Genomic DNA, 24,395 nt, shown 5'->3' with positions numbered 1-24,395 from the left:
GGTAAACGCCGGACACAAACCATGGCAACAAAGCGCACTTCTCCGAGCATTTATCATCCACACAAACGCAGCGATTCCAGCAGCGCAGCAACGGCACAAATTACCGCAAGGCAATACCAATAAATCCGATGCCGGAATGGATAGCACTTTACAGTACGCACAAGCACTACCCAGGAAACGGAATTAAGCGTCAAAAAGTAGGCACCAAAAAAAACAACGCCCAAAAAAAATTGAGACCAAAAAACGCCCCAAACAGTAGGCACCAAGGAAATATAACGCCAAAAAGTGGACACCAAAAATATATTTCCTACAAGTTTGCACCAACAAACAAGCGCCAAAAAGTAGGCAGTGTTATTTCTCACTAGAAATTAGCAACCACAAGGAAAAACTCGGTAAATAGCCTAAAGAGTATCTAAGATGTATATAAGGTATATCTCTCTCTCTCTTTCTCCTTTTCCTCTACGTTATATCTTTTTTCTCTCTCGCGGAACAAAACGCCTAAAACGTTGCATGGCCTTGAAATTTTACTCTCCATTCTCGCTCGTCCAACGACGCCTAAGAGGTTTCACTTCAAAAAAATTATTATTTAAAAAATTTTCACCGATGCCCATACAAAATAATATTAAAAATGCCATTTCAATTTTTAATTATTTTTATATACCTTTTTTCATTAAAAATCAAGAACTTTTAAATTTTGTTAGTTTAAAAAAAAACATAACGGGTAATTATTTTTTTAAGTTTCAAAATCATGTTTAGAAAAATTCAGATATGGAAAAATAATATTTAAATGTTTGCTTTAACTCACAGAACTTCATAGGAAATTGTCTTAGAATTAAAAAAAAAAGCAAAAAAACAAACAATAAAACGGACACCTAGTGTTCTGTTTTTTAATTTCAAATTCCGGAGGGATACCGAAAAATTACATTACACTTATCATTGTATTTCAGCTGCATATCAAAATTGGTGAAATGCAGTGATAGCTTTAAATGTAGTTGTATTAAAAAAAATTATAAATAGTTATTATGATTTTAGAGTGTGAAAGTTTTTAAGAAGTCGTTATAATTTTTTTTAGTATAAAAGAAAACGATAAAAAATAACGCGTAATTAAAAATTTTCCAATTTCGAATGATTTTAAAAGAAGGTAGATGCCGAAAAATCACATTAAATCTTTTATTTTATTATATCAAGTTTTATAAAAGTAATTATAGAGTTTTTATATTAAAATATTATTATAATTTCTTTGAAAGTGAACATTTTTCCAACAAAATGAGGGAGTCGTTATAATTTTTTTTGTTTAATGTAAAATAAAACAATAAGAAATAATAGATTATCATGATTTTGTTTTGAGTTAAAAAAAATTTCAACGAAGAGAGATATCGAAAAGTTCTATTCAAATGTTTCGTTGAGTTCTATGAGAAATAGTAAAATTTTCTTTTAAATATTAAAAATTTAAATATTAAAAAACTTTAAAAAAAAAAGAGTTGTAAGTATTGAAAAAATATTTCAGCTATTAATCGCCTAAGTTAATCGAGTTACTTGTAAAAAGCCATCTTAAAAATGTTGTATCAAAAATTGTTCTATTATTAATTAGAAAAAAGTTATGGCTGAAAATCTTCTAAACTAAACGAGATACTTATAAAAAGTCATCGTTAGAGTTTCGTACTAGAACATTTTTCATTATTATGGTTTTTTGAATTTGAAAACCTGTGAAACGAAATGAGTTATCGAAAAAAAATACTTAAATTTTTGTTGCAGTTCAGGGAGGCTTCTAAGAAATTATTATACAATTTTTGTAAATATTAATTATTTTATCAATTTTAATTTACAAATATTTTATATAAAATATTAGAAAAAAATAAAAACTATTATAAAATTTTTGTAAATATTTATTATTTCAATTATCAATTTTAATTTAAAAATATTTTATATGAACTATTAGCAAAAAATTAAAAAAATTAATATAAATAAAAATTTGTATGTAAAAGCAACAAAGGCTTCGAGCAAGATTCCCCGCTAGCGAGCATGTTTATATCTCATAAAACTGTTATGACTCCCTTCTTTCAATGCTGCCAACTCTCTTTTCTGCTATTCGCCAATTTTCGCGATCTTACCAATACTCAGTAAGTGCTTCGAAACAAATGTGATTTTTGGCAGCTTTTTTCCAATGCTACCAACATTTGTTTATTTATGTATACCAACCAGTTGCTTCGTCTATTCGCTACTCGCACACCCCAAGGTGGGGTAATCTCTCCACTTCTGTGGAACTTAACTGTCAATAATCGTCTTCCAGAACTTGAAAAAATGGGAGGGAAAATAATTTCATATGCCGATGATATTGTTATAGCAATCTCGGGGAAACACCTTCCAACATTATGCGATCTTCAACAGAGATCCCTCAACAGACTATCACTTCGGTGTAAGAGTCGAGGACTTGAAGTAAATCCGGAAAAAACCGATCTGATACAATTTACCAGGAAACATAAAACACCTGCTCTTAAACACATATTCCTAAGAGGGAAACCACTTAGAGTAACAGAAAAGGCGAAACATCTAGGACTTGTAATGGATAGGAAGCTAAATTGGAGCCTCACAGTCGCAGATAGAGTACGCAAATCTATGATGACATTGTACTACTGCGGAAGGCTAATTGGAAAGAAATGGGGATTGTAACCCAGAATGATACACTGGCTGTACGCAGCAGTGGTTAGGCCTATTCTCTACTATGGTATTGTAATATGGTGGAATGCCCTTGAGAAGGGGGTGAACATCAAAAAACTTGACAAGGTTGACAACGCGCACAGAACCTTTGCTAAGCCAAAATAAACACAGTCTTAGCACACTGATTTCAGTCATAACGGGACATCGTCTAATAGGTAGGCACGCCCAAAGGATGGGCGTGCAAGCACATGACTTCTGTAGAAGTTGTCTTGATGAGAAATAAGAAGAGACAATCTTACACCTTCTGTGCCATTGTCCTGCTCTATCCAGACGGAGATTTGCTATTCTAGGCAGACATTTTTTTAACAAATTGGAAGATCTCAGTTCCGCAGAAATAGGAGATATTCTAAAATTTTTGAAAAGTACACACTGGTTTTAGGAGAAATAGGGAAAGCTCCCCACGCGGCATCTCAATGGGCTATGAGCCTCAGTGTGTCCCACAGGACAACCGCTTCAACCTAACCTAACCTAACATAACCTAACACTTGGCGTAACGAAGATGCTTGATATCGAAATGAAAACCTTACTTTTAGGTTCAATTAGAGATGCTGCAACTATAATCACATAAATCTGCTGTCAAAATCAACCTATGGGTAACACCGTAATCGATTAGATGTGGCATGCCGCAAAAGCCGTAGTCATAACCGTAACCGTACAGACCAATTGAATTACGGGTTTTCGCCGCCGTAACCATAAACAGCCGCTTGTGTATTTGCTGCATTTTGGTATGTAAAGCCATTATATTAATGAATAAATGTATAAATTTTAATAAAATAAATCATAGTAATGAAATAAAATAAATAATAATAATAAAATAAAATAAATAATATCTAAATTTTTTTAATAATACAATTTAAAATGTATAAATAATTTATTCAAATTCCTCGTCAGCGCTGATGTTATCTTGTCTTTAGTTTTTCTATGGCACCATTAATAGTTGATAGCAAATATCGTTAGGTTAAGATACGGTTAAGTTTGTAGCGTTAAGGCGTTATGTTACGTCACCTCTAATTTAACCTTTTCGCTTGAAGCGTAACCTTTTCGCTTGAAGCGTAGGTAGGCATTATCAAATTAAGTCGCCACGTGCACAAAATAGTCCGGGAGCCAGGGGTCGATTTTGGACTGCGTTTTTATACCGTTAAATTCTTGACTATACTTGTGATTTAGCTTTCATGAATAACGAAAGTGAACGTCAGCTGGCGCACCCGCGGTGGGTGTGATTGTGGGGAGGGTACGAAACGTGTCGAAAAAAAATTTCTACCAACTCATTTAATACCAGGTGAAATTTTTTTCATGTATTGTTAACATTTAGTACAATAAAAACAATAGTCAGCTGCGTCGTAGAGGGGGTGGGGGGAAATAGGTCAGCTGAACAGGCGAACTTGTAAAATAAATTAAAAAGTAAAACTACTTTATGTCGATTGAAAGTTTTTTACATAATTTTGGACACATATGAAAATATAATAATGATAGTCAGCTGCGTTTATGGCGGTGGAAATACCGTCAGCCGAAGCATTCCATGCGCCGCCGAGATCTATGAACGCAATGATACATTCTTGCTTCGGCTGACGGTCTTCCCACTGCTATAAACGCACCTGACCATCATTATTATATCTTCATATGCGTCCAAAATTATATAAAAAAATTTCAATCGGCATAAAGTAGTTTTACTTTTTAATTTATTTTACAAGTTCAGCTGACGTATTTTCCCCCCTCTACGGCGCAGCTGACTATTTTGTTTTATTCTACTAAATGTCAACAATACACAAAAAAAAATTTCAGCCGGTATTAAATGAGTTGTTAAACATTTTTTTTCGACACGTTTCGCAGCATCCCACGCACGTACCCACCCCTACTGGACCAGCTGACGGTGGGTTCGTCATCCATTGGATGGCGTTTGCCTTCAGTATTGAAATCAGTCGGCATGAAATGATGAGGTCAAAATGATCCCTGGCTCGCGGACTAAAACTATCAACTATTTTCCAACAATCCACTTTTATTTTCTGTCTTATTTACTATTTGCATATTTCCGTCGTTCCTTTTATGTTTTTGCTTGCATTTTTGTTTTAACATCCTCTCACTCGTAGTTTTTTAATTTCGTATTTAATGTGTTGCACATTTAGTGTTTTTTTATTATTTTTGTTGATATTTTTTGAATAACAATTAACTGCGCTCTTATTTGGTTTTTGCAATTTCACTTCATTTTATTTATTTATTTACTAGTTTTTTGTTTGTGTTTTTATTTACTAATATTTTAGTTATGTATTTTCTTTTATAAATTATAATACATTTACTTTCTTACTTTCGTATAATTTAATTATACATTAAATAGTTTTCGTGTTTTATTGTTATGTTCTTTAGCTCTATTATTTATTATTAACATTTAATGCATCAACATAAATACATATGTCACTCAAGCACATTTACCTTTACAAGCTATTAATTTTTATTTAATTTTTATTGATTTGTTTTTTGTTTTTTTCTTCTTCATTATTCCCCTCATCGCTATAACACTAAAAAAGCTCTTCTTTTCCTTAGCTAAATATTTCTGCGATTTATACCGCTCTCATCATTCAGTTAATTAAAACTCTCAAATTCACTTTCAAATTGAATTTTAATTATTGATAATATTTTTTATAACATTGTTTTTTTTTTACCTTTCACGTGTATTTATTTACATAAATTCACTTCAACTCTCCATCAAATTCGTGCTGATCATCGACAGTTCTTTCAGTATCCCAAACTTCTGGTTGATTAACAATTTTTTAGTAAATTTTTTGTGGTTTTTTTCTAAATGATTTTTAACTTAAAAGTTTCTTTTATTGTTTTTATAAAATTATGCGTCATTTTCACTCAATTTTGCTAGCTTATGCGGCCCTTTCATTCTGAAAATTACACGCAATTATTTGTGATGGATTCTTTGCACACATTTTTATATAGATAAACTACTCTATTTACACACACTCCACATAAAACTTAAACAAATTAGCTTACAATATTTATTTTATGTATTTCTAGTTGCAGATTTTTCAATTATACATTTAACCTTTAGGTGTAAATTGTTTTTAACCGTAAACTAGCTCAGCTATGCTTACACATTTTTTGTTTTTATCTTACAGTGTCCATATTATATTGTGAATTTGTTTTTATTCGTATTATTTTGGTCTTTATTTAAGTTCACTGTCAATTTAGGTTTGCCTTTATCTATTTGTTATTCATTTTTTTAACACTTACTTAAATAAATATAAATATTTGTATTTAAATTTGGTTTTGTAAAAATCAGCCAGTTCTGTTTTTTTTTTCTTTTTCGTTTTTTTTTATGAATTTGTCCCGTTGTCTTGTATTACTGTAATACCTAAACTTAAGACTTTACATTTGTGTTTACTTAAATAACTACGTACATTTATTTGTTTTCCATTTTATACTAAATATATTTCTTATGTATTTTTTGTGTGAAAATTAAATACAATACAACCAACACACCCTGTACACCGCGCTGACCATTCATCGGCTGCGTTTTACGCTGCCGCTGCTGCCATCGCCTCGGCAAACTGCCGTTCAACAGCTGGACACTCTCAGCCTTAACTGTTGTCGGCCGTTAGACAGCTGTTTGTTTTTATATTATATTTTTATATATTTGTTTTTGTTCAGCAGCCTAACAGCTGATCTCGGCATGCTTATCCTTGTAACGGTCATTGTAGCCCTGTATTGTGAAAGGCGCCGTATCGTCAGCTACCGCAGCGCCATTACCATTTACAGTCGCCACACCATTCAACACGCTGCCGGATGGCCCATTATACAGCGCTGCATCGACCATGCCATTAATTTTTTCCCCACCACCATTTGGCAGCTCCTTGACTACATCTATGCCACTTGCGCCGGCCAGTTTATGCGGCGCATTCACCGACGACGACATCATCTGTATGTTGGCATAGGATGAGGAGGCAACTGAATTGCCAACACCACCTGCGCCAGCCTTGTGCTGCTGCAGACTTTTGGTGAGCGCCGCCGGATCAAGTGTGATGCCGTCCAGCTGCGAGGAGAATGATAGTGGCGGCTGTATGGTGGTCGGCGTCGGTTGTGGTGTATCCAAACTTATAAGTTTCGCTTCCTCTGCTTCGTGTACGGCGTGTTGATGATTATTATTATTATTGCTGCTGCTGTTGTTATTGTTGTTGTTGTTATGATTGAGCATACTCATTTTGATGCCGTTGTGCATTATTGGAGAGGTTTGGCTGCTGCTACTGTGGCCGCTGTTCACATTACCGGTGGCATTGGAAATATTATTGGTGACACTATTACCGTTAATGCTGCACGATGAGTCGTTGGTGGATAGCGGGTCAACGCCACCTACTGCGCCAGTCAGCAAAGGCTGATCGCTTTTGGAGTTTGGCAAAATGAAAGATGTTTCCCAGCAATCCTTGCCGCTTATATTCGTAGCATCCAGTTTTGCTGTACTTTTAGGTACCTCAGGCGAAGCGACAGCTGGCGGTGTGCAGATGTTGGCGCTGCTGGCTTTCGATGTGGTGGCTACGGCCATGTTAGCATTTGGTGCACAACCAGCAGCGCTGGCATAGTTCATCTTGGCAATGAGATCTATTTTCGCGCCGTTGGCCAGCGGTATCAGGTAATCCGAGGTGCCGGGCATGGGCAAGCATAATTCTTCGCTGCCCGTTGGGCGCACTGCAGCCGGATCACGGTCGGTTGAGAGCGGACGAAAATAGCTTGGTGGTAGAGGTTCTTCCAGTTTGCCTAGTTGAGCCTGTAAGCAAGTGGAGAGAAAAGGAAACGTGAATAAAAATAATAATAATGAAAAATGGATAATCTATGCAATGAAAACAAGGTACAAGTCCCAGAAGTTCTATTAAGAAGAAACAGTCCTTCTTCCTTCTCAAGGTTCAAGTCTCAGAAGTTCAATTAAGAAGAAACAGTCCTTCTTCTTTCCCCTCACTCCGCGCTTTAGTCTGCGATTTCGTACTTACGTCGATAAGTGCTATAATCCGTTCTCTTAGACTAGTAAAGTCGGGACGATCCTCTGGTGTGGGATTCCAGCAATCAGCCATAATGCGATAAATCTCCGTTGGACAACCGGGTGGTGCGCTTAAGCGGCCACCATTAGCAACCAATTTCATGACTTCGGGGTTCTGTAAACCTGGATATGGCATCATGCCTAAGCTGAAGACCTGCAAAATCAAATATTTCAAGTAAGAATTTTCCAATCACTCGCTAATCATTACGATTCCCACCTCCCATAGTAGTACACCAAACGACCATACATCTGTTTTGGCTGTAAAGATACCATCTACATATGCCTCTGGTGGCATCCATTTAATAGGCAGCATAGCCTTGCCACCTTTGCGATAATAGTCACTGCGATAGATGTCCCGCGCCATGCCAAAATCGGCAATCTTCACAATTCTTCCCGGACCTTTGGTGCTCAGCAGGCAATTACGTGCCGCTATGTCGCGATGTATGAATCGTTTACTTTCCATATATTTGCAACCTTCGGCTACATCTCGTGCGCTGTAGAAGAGATCTCCCATTTGTAGAGTCGACGGACGATCCGGTTTGTTGCGTCCCTCACGCAAGAAGTTTTTCAAGTCGCCGCCAGATAGTAGCTCGAGCACAATAAAACGTGGATGCCTATCGAAGCAAACTCCGAGAAGAAGTACCATATTGGGATGATGGAATTTCGACATAATGGCTGCTTCCATTAGGAAGTCCTCCTCCGCTTGACGTGTAGACATTTCGGGTAAGGTTTTTACGGCTACAGGCAATTCCACGGTATCATTCATGTTTGCACGATGGAGTCCTTGGTAGACTTCGCCAAAAGCGCCTTGACCGAGCGCCCTGCGGAAGTGTAAAGGAAAAGTAAAGTAAAGAAAAAAGGTAGAGAGAGATGGAGGAGCGCATAAATTATATCAATAAAATTTCAAGCATAACTTGTCTTTGCTTACTTTACGAGTCTTAAGTTTTCACGCGCGATTTGTGGCAACTGCTTGACATCAATTTGCCCATTAAGTATGCCATCGCAACCGTAGTTAGGATTAAAGTTAGTTAGGGTAGAGTCTTCGGTGTTGTGTCGCAAACGGCTGAGTTGTAGTTCCTGTTCCAGTAACATTTTGTGACGCAGCTTGGCTTGCTTTTTACGCTGATATCGATTGTCTGGAAAGATAAATGTGGGTTTCGTTTAAGAAATACTCGTCCATCAGCATGAATGCATATCTTTTATATAAAATGTAAAATAAAGAGTATCCTTCGTTCTTTTTCAACTTACACAAAATAATAATGAGCGCTGTAAGAGCAGCGCCCAGTAACACAACCAGGAATATAAAGAATCCCATGAGATATGAGAAGGGTATGCGCTCCTCAGAAATCACTGCGAACAAAAACAAAAAAAAAGATTAGAAATTGAAATACTACAACACGGCCCGGCATTGAACCGCACTCCAGTCTTTCCAACTTACCCTCGCATGCTGTTTGGTTATCACGCTTTAGCCGCCAACCATCGGGACAAATACAGCGCACCGAGGAACGATATTCATCTAATGCAATGCAACGATAATCACAACCGCAACCCTCGATTGCCGGTATAATGATTACCGAACCGGCACCGCTGCTAGCACCTTCGTATACAACACTCAACTCCTTCAAGCTGCGACTGGTGCTGATGAATGATGTGCCACCCTCGCCATTGGATTTATTTAGATACACATCACCACCGGCATAGCCACCGCCACCGCCACCAGTATTGCAACTACCGCCACCGCCGCCAAATCCGCCTTGCCCATGCTTATTTATAGTGCTTTCATTGTTACCCATTACTTCGACGTAGCAAGAATGACCGCCACGTCCACCTTGCAGCAAAGCAGCACCATACCTGGGACTCAACGCTTGGTCGACTTTGGCGCGCCAACCGCCACCTGGACCAGCGGTCTTCAAATTCACTTGATCTCCGTGGATTTGCCCTGTAACGCCGAGGCGTATCGGATTCGGCTTTTGACCATGCTGGAAGTCTTCATCAACGTACTGCCCTATGCCCAGACCACCACCGCCGCCAGCTATCATCAGTGGCACAGCTTCGTTCTTAGCAGAGTTGAGCTGTGTGTTTGCAGATCAATTCATTAAAATTGAATTCACAATATTTCAAATTTGTTGAACTTACCAGAAAAACGTAGGACCCACCACCTCCACCACCAGCGCCATTCTCAATATAAATATTCTTTACCATATGCTGCTTTGAACTAAAGCTGTATTTGCTCAAGTCCAATTCTGCATCGGGGCCGCAACCATCCTCTTTGACACTCAACGACTTGATGCAAGCATTTTCGCCCTGTTGGCCCACAAGTATATAGAGTTCCTCATTCTTGTGCAGCTCGAGCACAGCAACTGCCATGGCGCCACGCGACGAACCAACACCACCAGAACCGAGACCACCACTGGCACCCTTAGCAATTATGCTGAAAAACCAAAGCAAAACTATAAACAAAGAAACTCATTTTATTAATTAGGTTTCACTCACGTATAGTAACCCTCGTGTGGTACTTTCCACTTCTGCATGCCCTTGTAGGAACTTTGATCTTCGACGATGCGCACCTCCTTTAGTACATGACTTTGATTATTCTCCTTGTAAGAGGTCTCACATTGCTGCTGTGTCGGTCCTATCATACCGCGCGTATCGCACGTTGTTAACTCTAGATCTGTATGAGAAAATCCAACGTTCTTATCTGGTCTTGCAAGTCGTTAGTGATTAAAATGCACTTACAGTGTTTGTGTTCATAGTCTCGATGTGATGGGCTCCGGAAATTGTGCCGTACATCCCAGTAGTTGTACCCGTTGAGATGCTCTTTCGGTATGTTTATGCCAAAACATTCAGGACTTAAGGAAACATCATCGACAGCAACGTCTGAGAAGATGCGCATACCCATGCGGGCTTCAAAGTGTAGATAATATCTGTTGCGAAAATGAAAAATTATTTTAAAAATAATAGGAGAACTAAATCGCCCATCAAAACTACAAACAGTTATTGAAACTGGGTAAAAGGTATGGTCTGGAAAAGTGAGAGCAATGGAATTAATGACATTTACAGAAGAAGCTTAGTAAGATTGAAGCTTCTCCTCCCATTTGTGGGGTTGGTTTTGTTGTTGTCCGACTAATAGAGAAACTTACAGTTTGTCTGCCTCCGAATGGCTACGGTTTTTATGAAAGTCTTTTCAAGTCAAAAATTTTCTTATAGGTTGCCGTTGCTTGTCCAGAGACGACCGATATGGGATAGAACTTTTTCTATAATTTGGTATTTAATGTCGCCAGTGGGTTTCGTCCCTGTGATATAGCGAATGATAGTCATATAGAAGGTGAAGTCCAAAATAAACAAGACTAACGTCATAAAAATGTTTTTGATGCGCCATCTCTCTAATGAATTAGTGCATTGGAAGTTACATCCCTAGCTGACTTCCAATGAAAGTTTGGTGACATTCAGTTCAATGGAAGCGAAGTTATTGTGTCTAAAGAGTCAGCATGTTTGTGTCATCGGTACAAAAATGAGTTTCGAACAAAGAGCTAATATCAAATTTTGTTGTAAAATCGGTAAAACGTTTACCGAAACATTTGAATTGTTGAAAAAAGTTTATGGCAATGATTGTCTATCTCGTGTCAGAGAATCAGTAATCACCGAAAACTCCGTAAAAAGTGTTCGTAAATTTATCAAAACTGAACCGAAATCATCCTTGAAATTCATGGAATCGGAGGTGAATATCTCCAAAACATTGATTTATTGCATTTTAACTGATCATTTGGGCTTAAGAAAGGTCTGTACATGTTTCATTCCGCACAAGTTAACTGAGGACCAAAAATTGCTCAGAATTCAACATTCGAAAGACCTCATTGAAGAGGGGAGAAAAGACGAGAACTCCCTTTATAACATTGTAACTGATGTTATAACATTGACGTGATGTTTCCAGCATTAACCTGAAACTAAGCGTCAAAGTGCCGAATGGAAGGCCCCAGACGAGTCATGTTTCCACGACAGTCGGTTCTACGTTATCGAAGCGACCCGGATTTATATCCGGCCAAGGACTGTCGCTCCAGCAGCATTCCCTGTATGTAAGTCAAAAAGTCAAAAATCTAGTCGATGGTCATTTGTTTTCACGATTCCTAACGAATTGTCCACAAGGAGGTCGCTCCAACGGTCCAAACCGTCAATGCAATTTGCTTTTGGCGTTTTGAAGCATTTGTTGCATCGCATTCGTTGAATTCGCCCTGAATACCGCGAAGGAGGAAACTGGCGCTTATTGTGTGATAATGTACCAGCTCATCGATCCACTCTTGTGATTGATTTTTTGACTAGAAATCGCATTTTAACCATCAATCACTCACCGTATTCGCCTGATATGACTCCCTGTGACTTCTACCTATTCGGAAAATTGCATTTGGCCATGAAAGGAAAATGTTTTGCGTCCGTAGAGGCCATCCAAAAGGCTTATACAGACATTCTGAAGGATATTCCGGATTCCGGTCAATGACCTGAAACACTCTTTCGAAAAGCTTTTAGATCGCGCAAAACAGTATATCGAGGCTAGAGGGGATTGTTTGGAATAAATAAACTCGAAGTTATCAGATCAAAGCTCCTGTTGTTTCTATTTTAGCTCAGTCTTGTTTATTTTGGGCTTCACCTTGTATAAAACCTTGCGGCTACGGCCCCCTAAATTAATTCCGTAATTTCCTACTCCGACGTTCCGTTAGTCGAGTACTACAATAAGGCTCTTTGAGTACTTCCGTTCCCAGAAGTGAATGATGCAGAGCAAAAAAAGGCATCTCTTCACGACTGAGACTCTCACAATTTAGGTTTCAACGTTCTCGTAGGCTCAAAACTAAATGTGTACATCGAATTAGTTGTCTATAATGTGGTGAACAGACAAAATAGAGTCAAAGTTACTGCCCTCGACGCATCTATACAAAATTTTTGCAATCAACTCTGAGCAGACTGGTTAGAAGATATGTTTTATGCTGGAATATATTTAACAGAGTTATGACTAACTTTTAACTCGAAGCACAACTTTGGGAAAATGGAAAAAATTCTAAAATAACCAACTGTCCTAAAAAATTTATACAGGGCGCACAAAAGTGTCGCATCAGCCTCAAATGAAATGTTTTCTAGAAGAACAACGGGTTTCGAAGAAGAAGAAAGAGGTTTCCGATCTTGGAAGGCACCTACAGCTCTCTCCACACATCTACAGGTCTTCGCGGATGTATGAGACACATTTCTTATAACACTCAATATGAGCTCAAAATAAGAGTAGCTCAAGGGATGTGTCGGCAGCGCGGGTAGTAAACTCAAATTATGCTGATAGAGATTAAAGATTTGAGAATTATCGAAAACCCCATAAGACGGCGCGGAAAAATTATGAATGCTGCCCTTAGGAAGTAGAGTTAAGTAGGGTGATAAGTAACTCATGTTAGATATATATAATTGACGCGTATACCCTTTTTGGGTGTTCGGCCGAGCTCCTCCTCCAGTTTGTAGTGTGCGTCTTGATGTTGTTCCACAAATGGAGGGACCTACAGTTTCAAGCCGACTCCGAACGGCAGATATTTTTATGAGGAGCCTTTTCATAGCAGAAATACACTTGGAGGTTTGCCATTGCCTGCCGAGGGGCGACCGCTATTAGAAAAATGTTTTTCTTAATTTTGGTGTTTCACCGAGATTCGAAGCAACGTTCTGTCTGTGAATTCCGAATGGTAATCACGCACCAACCCATTCGTCTACGGTGGCCGCCCCAGGTTAGGGTGATAATTAATATAACTCAGACGGGAACGCGTAACACAGTTGCTGAATCATGAATCGCTTCTTACATAAAGTTAAGTCTGATATGCAAAAAACACAACATACTTTGGGTGTAGGGCTTGAACATTTACTTCTCTACTTTCATTAAACCCTTTTGCCACTTCCAAATTTCATACCCGTTTAAGTTACGAGTGTTTCGAAGATTTTATCTCATAAAATGTACTATAACATATACTTATACACTTACTTGGATGTGATGTTGGGCAGTAGGTACTCAGCGCGTAGCCAATCGCCGCCCTGGTTTTTACTGCTCCACCAAAGCGTTGTCGTAATATTCTCCTTCTCCTTCATCTCGACCACAGATAAATTGATGCTACCCGGATTCTTGCCGAATTGATGCACATAAAAGCGTACAACACACGAGTTTCTGTACGGTGAATTGGGGTTTCCATGCACCAGTGGCGGAGGATTGAAAGTTTTACTGATCATGAACGCATTACTGGCAAAACCGATCATTGAAGCCTTTTCCGAATTATTCATATGTTGATTCATATCGACGAGCATATAATAGCCACCGGTGGCATTCAGCAGATGTTCCTGTGTATGATCGCCATCCGGTCCAGTGTCATGTGTGGGTGAAGCTCCAGTGTGACGCGACCAAGTGAGCACCGTTCTGCCCGAATCACGCCAACCACACCAGTCGTCTTCAAAGTCACAACGTCCGCCGTAAGGAATTTTATCTAAGTACATACGTGAAGAAAAGAACAGAGTCAATGAGAATGGCTTAAGCTTTGGTGATGTGAGAAAATATGTGATATGGCGTGCATGTTTCCTGCTTTTCCTAGTTTCAAAGTCGCTTGTAGCTACTTAGCATTTCACGCCTAATGAATGTCGCTCAAACGTGATTAACTTGACATTGCCACTGAACCACTATAGCGCTCCACTGTGCGTCTGTGTGAGTATGCAGGCATTTGTGTAAAGCCCGTTTGTCTTAGCTAGCGCAGCAGTCAAGTAGCAATCAGCGACATTTATGAAAATTATTTCAACATTAATAGCCGCTATCATTCAACAGCAACAGCACACAAATTCCACACTCTTCTTTTTATACGAGTGCCCATATATTCTTATCTCTACAAATTCTCCCTTACACTTTGCTGATCACTTACCACAATTGAGCAACTCATCCTCGCCATCATCACAGTCTCTGGTGATGTCGCAGATGCGCGGTAACGGTATACAAACCGGCACCTTATTCGCCATGCATTTTATTTGCGATGTGCTGCACTTCTCTGACTTGGTACCCTCTGGGAAACAATTTACCATGCGTAAATTATCGATAGCCACATGCGCCTTCTGGATGTTGCCCATCTTTGGCACTACCTCGAAAATAATGCGAAAGTCACGTGTTATGCGTCCAAGGCGATAGAATTTACGACCCCATTGACGATAGTTGTCACCCACGATTTCTGCCGGCACCCATGGGCTCTCCTGCGAATGCATCGGTTCGACGACTACACGCGAAACTCCATGGCTCATATCGCTCTGATGCATGTACACTTCGAGGAAACATTTCTCCATAGTGGTGCTGAATTGTGGTGAAGTGAGATTCACCTGCTTAGTGGTGGGTAGTAGACGTGCGTATAGAAAGTGGCCTGTTGTGGTGTGGGTGCATTGAGTAAAGGAGGTTTACAATTTGATAAAAAATTTATGTCTGTACATACCATTCGCATCTTCAGTCGTGTCGGCAATTGGCCCTGGATATAGACCAGTCATATTCATCTTCACCAGCTCTTTGCCGCTTATCACTTGGAAACCATCTGGTAAATCTTCTGTCCATTTCCAAGCACAAGGCGTTTCAAATGTACATTTCACACCAAGCTGATCTTCAATTTCCGAAGAAGGGGCATCAGTCTGTGTTTCATAGGGACTCTGTAAATTAACAAGAAGAAGAAACATTGTAGCAGGTTTAAGCAATTCGAATATTTAATAGATCAAATTTGTATGCAGAACTAGGTAAAGTAAACTAAGTTAGGGTAAATTAGGTGGAGAGGCGTCACTTAGAGTGTTTGAGAGAAAGATTCTGCCCAAGATTTTGGACCTTTGCACGTTGACAACGGTGAATATCGCAGGCGATGGAACGATGAGTTGTATGAGCTTTACGACGACATAGACAGCGCAGCGAGTAAAGACCCAGCGTCTACTTTGGCTGGTTCATGTCGTCCGAATGGATACAAACGCCTCGGCTCTGAAAGTGTTCAATGCGGTACCAGCTGGTGGTAGCAGAGAAAGAGATGGCTTGGCTTCACTTGGGTTTTTCCACCTGGTGCCGGTTAGACCGAGAAAGAAAAGACAGACACGCTTTGTTAAACTCGGTAAATATCGCTTTATCGGTTATCGCGGCAATCAAGAAGAAAAAGAAATTAGGTTAAATGGTACGCCCAGAAGGAGGCTAGGAAGTTATTCGTTGAGATACTATTAAACGAGAGAGGAAAGTGAACAAATTAAAGGACAATGAAGACAAAGAGAGTTTCACAGGCAGCTAATGTTTACGCTTGACAACTCCTCAAGCGTAGCTAGAAGGAACCAAGAATCTTAGCCACGTGAAGTGAAAGTATCTAAAGAGTAGATACTCCTTAGCCTTAGAGTCTTCTGCAAACGTGGAAAGTAAACAATAAATTTCGGAAAAGAAAACGCAAAAAATATTCATGACCTTTCGTTTCTTCATAAGTTAATAAAGAAATTAAAGTTAATAAAGAAACTCAGTAGAAGGTACGACAGAGACAATGTAAAAAGGTAATACAAGAATGTGGATCGTTAGGCTACTAATGACGCCTACTTGTCGTAGTGGGGGAAACTCAGTCATATTTTCATTCTTCCACCAGCACCAACCGATTTCAATGACATTTTCGACGATTAAGCTGCTAGAGCGTACCCCGGTTTGAACGTTCCTTACTATCAGAACGAAATGATTGGAGCCATAGCTTTGATACTGCTTTCGATACCGTATTTGGTCCATAAATATCCAGAAAAGGTTTAACCACCTGCTTCACCTTTTCACTTAGAAGAATGCAACGATTTCCTTTTTCTACCTCCTTTTTGGAATACTTTAACATACAGTTGGTTTCACCAATAGCTTTTAAGTCGTACTGCAGGGTAACGTCCTAGAATATGGCTCACTAAAGACAACTTGCGGAAAATGCTTAGAAATTTCCACGTCATCTCTTTTGTAGCAAATTTTGATTCCACTCGCCAACCAAGAGGATATCTATGGTTCGACTACTCTTCTTTTCTCAATAGTAAAGATACTTTAAGCCCTCTTACTCCCACTCTACACGAAACTCTTGACTCCAGCTAAACTTCAATATGGCTTCCATCCACCTCTGCGAGATAACTGTCTGAGGTTCTCTGATTTGTCGCTGCTCTTTTATGAGAAGCTTTTTCATTACAGGGATGCACTCGGATGTTTGTCATTGCCTGCTGAGGAGTGGGCGCTGTCATAAAAAACTTTTTTATCACGGCGATTTGAACCTTAGCTTTTCCGAGTGGTAGTCACACGCCAACCCATTCGACTACCGCGGCCACCGATAGTGCAACAAATGATAACCCAGCGGCTCCGCTGGCTAGGATGTGTCATGCGAATGAATACAAATGCTCCAACCGTACGTCTTCCAAAGCAGCCAAAACGATAAGAGCAATGGACTTACCTCCGGGAAACCTTACCATTGTTGATAGTCAAGCGGCGATCAAGGCACTAGCCTTAGCACGCATCAACTCAAGCTGTGCTAAAGAATGTAAGAGGTCCATATCGCTTATCCAACAACTACCCTTTGTTGGGTCCCCGGCCATTCTGGAGTGGAGGGAAACGAGAGAGCGGATGAGTGTGCAAGGATAGGCTCCGAGCTTGACCTTCAGCAATTGGTAAAGGACATAAGCACTCCTCTAAACGCACTGTATACTGCGATTGACTTGAGCGTAATCGCGGAAAACAATAGAATGTGGTCTCTGACTACTAACTGTAGGGTCTCCGAAGCGCTCTGGCAAAAACTGAATCTTAAAAGGACAAAATGTCCGCTTTGATTCAGATCAACTACCAGCGTCCTCACAAGTGTTATAACGGGTTACTGCACTATTGGTACCTTAGCCAGTAGAATGGGTGTACCTTACAATGACTTCTGCAGGAGTTGTAGAGATGAAGAAGAAATTGGGTCGGTGCAACACCTCCTCTGAGAATGTCCTGCACTTCAAAGAATCCGGGTTAAATATCTTGTCGATTATTTCTTTGAAGACCTGGGAAATTTGCTAAATGCCTCACTGGAGGGACTGGTTACCTTCTTAAAAAGATCTAAGTAGTTTAAGCGCCATAGTTAGAGGATGGGAATCAGATGCACGTTTGACAATGGGCCTTAGGGCCACCGAGTGTCTTGCCTTAGTCAAGCAACCTGGCTAACCTAACCTAACCCTACGTATTCGATGGAATTCATGCTGGTGGTACTAGAGGAAGAGTAAGTCAACCTTTGCTTGTGAACAATCAAGTGGAGAATGGTTGGACTTCAGTTAGTGTTTCCAATCGGCTCCGGTTAGCACGAGGAAGAGACGACTGACGCGCTTTGCTGAACTCAGGAAAAATTGATTAGAAGGTTATCGCGACATTCAAGAAGATCGCGGGCAAGTGCAGGAGTCTCTGAAATGGTAATAAGAATTTCCCCACTAGGTCTAAGTGTAACTCTATCCCAGATAAGGGGAAGATATACAATTTTTACCTAAGCAAACCTTCGCTGCTGCCAGCTTTTTGGTGCTTTTGGTGCCGCACCTGGTCAAATATAAGTAGATATTTCTTCATCAATATACGCAAATACTAGTCAGCATATTTCTGGGCTCTCTAAAGTTCCATGCGTTGTTACAAATTTAGTCAACGAATCATTCACTTTAATTTCGTTTACATTTTTATCAACCACTAATTATTTGATTGCAGCTGATGATCACACATGCAAGCTGTACGTACTACCTCCATACATATGCACATACGTACATACATAAATGTAAGGAAATTTTAAAGCTATTGAATCTCGCAACTCACTATCCCCACATCTGCCTATTCAATGTATCCAACAACTGCTCCACTATTTCTGTCACCTAATTGATTGAATTAAGCTCATTTCTTGCTTGGAGCAACCAACTACGATATTGCTGGAGGAGCTGCATGCCCTGGCCAACGATGAACAACGGAAGGCAGAAATCTGGAGAGGCGCAAATAATTTACGCTTTAATTTAAAATAGCAATAACGTCACTTTCTTTTTTCCTTCAGCTGTCACCCTAAGTCCAACGCAGACTCGACTATTTTCTTGCTAGAAAAGTATGCAAATATGTAGGTATGTATGTATTTAGGTACTCGTAAAGATGTATGTAGGTATGCACAGGCTATATGTATGTAGCCTGCCTTTGGATTTGTCTGTTGTCTATGGCACGCGGCTGCTCATTAAAGTGACAGTTGCAACATGTAATGCGGTTGTGTTGCGAATAACGCGGCCTGACGTGGTGACGTCGCGACGGTAAAGAGGTAAATGTTTTAAGTTCATTTCCGTTAAGTGATTACGATGCGGCTGTATAGTTGCAGCAGGCCACAAGCGTATGGGCGCGCCAATGCGAAGAAAGTATGTAGGGGCGAGAGAGCGGGCGTAAAAGCTGGATGAGGAGGAGATAAATCAGAGTTTCGGGCTGAATAATGGATGGATGGGCGCATGTTTGGTTGGGTGAAGAAGGTGGCGCTGACTGCGCGGAGAAATTGCAGCTGCTTGTCAGTTACTAAATATACACTACGAGTACTCTGCGTTTTCTTTCATGCAATTGTATTTAAATACGAAAGTATGTTTTCGTGTCTATTTGCAGTTGATGCTTGGCGGATTTGCGATGTATTTTTAAACACAACTCACCGATTTGGGCGCTGTATTGCGCATTTTCTCTTTGATCACTTCCATTGGGTCTCTGTGCTCGTCCACCTCGATATCATCGCCATCGATATTGCCATTAGTGACACCACCATCCGGTTCATCGGCTTGTCCTTGCGGCGTGAAGCGTTGCTTATTCAATTTTCGTATTTCCGAAATTGAATTGTACGATTTTTTTGGACTCATGCGCAGCGGCTTGTCGTCGACGGTGCCTGCAAGCGATAGTGTAAACAAAATACGCGTATTTAATTTAACATTTAATTTACCGTTAAAGTTACGGTTTGCTGCTAAATAACACTCACCTGGTTGATTGGCAATGAATTGTGGCGGAAATTGTGTGGCATAAACTGTGCCTACACCGGGCCGCATTTGCTCGCCATAGCGTTCAGCCGGTCCCAAGCTGCCCAGCCCATCGATCTTGCCTATTGAAGAGGTTGCCGAATAGGAGGAATAGCCTGCACTATTGCCGCTTATGCCACCACCAGGTCCACCTATCGACGGCTTCATTAGCTCCTTGCGCAACGATTCGATACCACGTCGTCCGCTACCCCGATCCGGTCGCCCAATACCCGAACCAAGTCCGGACAGATTTAGTCGGCGGCGATTATTATCACCGCGTCCACCACGTCCACCCACTGGCGGTAGGCGTGTACCATCTGTGCCGTCGAAGTCATCATAGAGCGGCATGCCACGTTGCAGCATTGTCGCCATCGTCGCTTGTGGTATGGGCATATCGCGTATGCGTCCATTGCGCAATTGTTTACCGCTGCCCAAATAGTTGTGCTGCTGCGCGGCGGCGATCGAATTGTAATTGGTATGATTGACTAATGGCCGCTGGCATTCGACCGGCGTTAGGATGGTGGTCCAGCTGCTCAAAGCCAATAAAATGAGTAATGTGCCGAGCAGAGTGTGTGACGATGGAAACAACAATTGCGGCGACAAAGTGGTAAATTTCGTTGTGGCGCAGTGTTGCATTTTGTGATGAGTGGAGAGCGCGCGGACGAGCTGGCGTGAGATTGGCGCTAAGAGGAGCGCAAAACGTTTTTTAGTTGTTGTGTTTTGTTGTTGATGTGCGCCGATTTTTTCTTTATATATATTTTTTTTCGTAAGCCTTTGTTTTCTAATTCTTTAGTTACTATTGTTTTTGTTTTTTAATGACTATTTCCTGTTATACAAATTTAACACTTTCAAGTCTTTAGCATTAACTGTACTGGTGATTTGTGTTTAGCTTTTAAATTTATTCCAACACTTTGGCAAAGTTTTCGACGGTTCGGTTGGTACATTTTTCAGCATTTTAATGTTTGTTTCTCTTATTAGTTGTTTTTGTAGTTTTTTTTTTAGTTTCTCGTAGTTTTTAAGGTCTTGCCACCGCTATGAGGTGTGTGAGCCTAGGGCATGGCATGGATCATGGGTATCGTCATGCCTTCAATGTTGTTGTGGCTGATTTCCTGTATGGAACCATTGTTGGTATCAAAAAATGGGTAAATCTGTAATGAGGAAAAATACAAGATATTAAAGAAAATTCATTGAGGTAACTAATTTATGAAAGCAAAAAACAAAATTGTTTTTTTATTTTTCAAAAAAATGTTAAGCTTTTTAATCAGAATTTTTAGAATTTAGAAATATTGAGCATGCAGCTTTCTGGTCCATTGAATTTTGGTATGAAGAAGTGGGAGTCTAAATTGATAAGTTTTAACCATTTTTTTCATTCAAATTTAATAGTTTGCTTCATGAAAATACGAGTATAGCTGATTTGACTATAAAAACCATTTAAATCCAGTTTTTAAATTTTGTCTAAATTCGAACAAAAAATTATAAATAAAAAAAATTTTGAAAAAAATAGCAGAATTTAAAAAAAAAATATAGAGTATGCAATTTTATAGTCTATTGAATTTTGGTATAAAAAAGTGGAAATCTAAATTTACAGGTTTTACCCATTTATTGGTTTTCATTCAAATTTAATAGTTTGCTTCATGAAAATATAGCTGATTTGACTATAAAAACCTTTTAAATGAAAAGTTCATAATTTGGGAAAAGTAAAAAATTAATAAACAAATTTTATAAAAATCTTCAAAAAATAAAAAAAATTTCTCTTTGTAATAAGAATTTTTAGAAAATTTTCGTTTAAGCATTTTTATAGTCCATTGAATTTTGATATAAAAAACTAAAAAATAAATAAACAAATTTTATAAACATCTTCAAAAAATAAAAAAAATTTCACTTTGTAATAAGAATTTTTAGAAAATTTTCGTTTAAGCATTTTTATAGTCCATTGAATTTTGATATAAAAAAGTATAGGTATCAAGAGGCTGAAAATGCGCTTTGCTTTTTAGTAACTCAGATTACTCGTTTTATACTTTCCCCACGAATTTGTGTAATTTCCAAATATATTCTTTTGTGTCCGTACACATATTTTTGTAGGAGCTTCAAAGTCTTAAAAAGTAAAAGTTTTAGCATACTTAAAAGTTTGTTTGGCGAAACCAAAGAAGCAACTCTAGGCTGCTGGAGTGACAGTCCGCGGCCGGATACAAAACCGGGTAATTTCGATAACATAGACTGTCGTGGCTATACTGCTTTGGTTACAGAAGCTGGGCTACAGCCTTCGAAAGAGAAATTTTCACGTTTAACAGCTGATGGTGTCGCTTGGCGCGTACGCGCTTCTTCAAGAGTAGCGGTAGTACTATTTTTTAATGGCCACACCTCTAATAGTGAGCATATCCCTATACCCCTCTGCAAGCCACCCAGTTCATACTTATATATTCAGGGCTCGAATATCCATGTATGAAACACTAAATGATATAAAAAGTGTTTTCTAAAAGTGGTCGCCCTTCGGCAGGCAAAGGAAAACATATGAGTGTATTTCTGAAATGAAAAAAAAACTACCTCATAAAAAAAAGCTATCGTTTGGAGGCGGCATAAAATTGTGGGTTCCTCCATTTGGTGGGAAATCGTCAAATCGCGCAACCTAAATAGTAGGAGGAGTTCGGCCAAATATCCAACAAAGCGCGTACGTATTAAATACGATGTGCATATTGTGTATATACAGGGTGCATACGGTAGTTGAGGGCATGCATATATGTGGCTATAACTTCACGAAACCATTATTTTTCTTTTTGCTCTTTTTCAGATCACCCCTGGAGTACTACAACTTCACTCAGGAAATGAAGAGACTTGCAGTTGTCGTCGCTTTTTGCGCAAATCACATCGATTTAGAAATCTTTAATTTTCTTAAGTGCCCCCATTCGTTCGTTGGTAGGGTTCGCTGTGAATTGGTGGCATCAGGCGGCTATGCAGAATCAGAATCGAGGAACATTCTGACACTGTCCGATCATTGAATTCATTTGATCCGAATTCATTCAACAAGTGCAACCAATCGTTGACGAGCACCCCTTCAAAATCGTCAAAATCGAGGCGTCTCAATGTTTCTGAGGGTCTTATCCGTTGAGTTGTCAATGAAGACCTTGTGAATGTTTTTATTGAATGATAAAATGAAAAAAGTTCGTGCAGTTTCATTACATTTTGTACAAAATAAAAGCTTATTAGTTTTACTCTGAAGTTGCCTTCAAATACCGTATGCACCCTGTATATATTGTATGTTAAATGCGATAAATATCAGTGATCGGCCACTGCACTCATCTGAATTGGTCTCCTGTGGATTTTTCTTTTTCTCTAAAGCTTATATCGTCCCCTTAGTATTAAAATAGCCTATAAACTTTTTGATGTTTTGAGAAAATGAATTTCAAACTTTTTGTCGAAAGTAGCTCTCACTTAAATCTCGTTATGTCTGTAAATATTTATTATTTTTTGACTGACGTTTTGACCCACTTTGTGGAACTAGAATTTGACAAAATTTTGACCACATATAAAATCGACGATGGAGAATCCAAAAATTCAATAAAAAAATAATAGCATATGAGCACATAGGCTATTATTATACTAAGGGGACGATATATTTTTTGGTAGCTCTGAGCCCACTGAAGGTAGAAAAGTACGTTTGCATATAGGGGCGATAATGGCATATAGGGCGATACTGGTGTGTTCAAAAATAAATAATAATAAGAATAAAAATATTAAAAAAAAATCAACAAAATTTTAAACAAATTTAACAAAATTTGGCATTGTGTTATGAATGGGTAACACTTTCTATGCGACAAAATACATTTTTAAAATTAAAGAAAAATTTTGAGTTTTATATTGAAAAATTCAGAACTTAATTGAACTGTTTTCTTTTAATTATATTTAGCTCGATTTCAAAATCAGATCCTGAGGTGCTAACAAAATGTAATATTGAAGCGCGGTAGGGGCTGTATTGTGGCGTACTGTACTCATTATTATGAATATTTATACATTTTTTTACTTCACTTTTACACGAATTATAATTTTCTTAAACGCGCATACATACGTATTTGTGCACACACACACGCACACATTTTGCCTCAAAGTATGTAATTCTTTTCCAGCTGCTTTTTTTCAATTAAATCAAGCACATTTCAATTGTTCGCCTTTAGAAGAATATTTTTTTAAGTAAGTGTAAGAAAAAGTAGTACAAAAAAATTAACTAAGTCTTCACTTTTCGCTAAGTAATTTGTTAAAAATGTTTGCCTACTTCTTAAATATATATTTTTTAACATTTTAGAGCACATCCTTTGAAACGGTCAGAGGGTCGTCAAGCTAAATAAATTTATTCCAAATGTTTTTAATTAAAATATCACATTTTACACTGAAACTTATCCACCGCATACATGCATACATATATATGTACATATATATTTGTGTTTGCTTTCGATTTCGTAGAAATTTTCACTTTTTCAGCCACAATTTTTTCGCCTGTGTCTTTTGAAGCTTCATTTAATTTTTGCTTGATTGCCAAAGCGAGCTTTCACTTTTAATAGCACAATTTGCACGAATTTCAATACGAAATCTTCACTTTCGATTTCCATAAAAAATG

General features: G+C 38.8%; 1 protein-coding gene across 3 annotated transcripts in view; it reads right to left on the bottom strand.

Moving 5' to 3' along the window:
- Positions 1 to 1,982: 1,982 nt before the first annotated feature.
- The window catches only part of LOC128866043 (tyrosine-protein kinase receptor), an 86,816-nt gene continuing 64,403 nt past the window's right edge, over positions 1,983 to 24,395 (bottom strand). For all 3 annotated transcript variants that reach the window (XM_054106510.1, XM_054106509.1, XM_054106511.1), the window contains exons 2-15: positions 19,750 to 20,934; positions 19,433 to 19,659; positions 15,223 to 15,430; positions 14,668 to 15,153; positions 13,749 to 14,241; positions 10,484 to 10,671; positions 10,241 to 10,418; positions 9,884 to 10,178; positions 9,186 to 9,819; positions 8,996 to 9,097; positions 8,676 to 8,883; positions 7,965 to 8,568; positions 7,701 to 7,901; positions 1,983 to 7,480 (exon numbers count right to left, since the gene is read on the bottom strand). In XM_054106510.1, coding sequence (XP_053962485.1) covers positions 6,374 to 7,480; positions 7,701 to 7,901; positions 7,965 to 8,568; positions 8,676 to 8,883; positions 8,996 to 9,097; positions 9,186 to 9,819; positions 9,884 to 10,178; positions 10,241 to 10,418; positions 10,484 to 10,671; positions 13,749 to 14,241; positions 14,668 to 15,153; positions 15,223 to 15,430; positions 19,433 to 19,659; positions 19,750 to 20,422 — 5,604 coding nt within the window. In that variant the 5' untranslated portion in view covers positions 20,423 to 20,934 and the 3' untranslated portion in view covers positions 1,983 to 6,373. The remainder of the gene's footprint in view (positions 7,481 to 7,700; positions 7,902 to 7,964; positions 8,569 to 8,675; positions 8,884 to 8,995; positions 9,098 to 9,185; positions 9,820 to 9,883; positions 10,179 to 10,240; positions 10,419 to 10,483; positions 10,672 to 13,748; positions 14,242 to 14,667; positions 15,154 to 15,222; positions 15,431 to 19,432; positions 19,660 to 19,749; positions 20,935 to 24,395) is intronic.

The sequence above is a fragment of the Anastrepha ludens genome, chromosome 6, assembly GCF_028408465.1.
Source record: "Anastrepha ludens isolate Willacy chromosome 6, idAnaLude1.1, whole genome shotgun sequence".
NCBI lineage: Eukaryota > Metazoa > Arthropoda > Insecta > Diptera > Tephritidae > Anastrepha > Anastrepha ludens.
The sequence above is the reverse complement of the archived record's forward strand: the minus strand, read 5'-3'. Positions and strand labels throughout refer to the sequence as shown.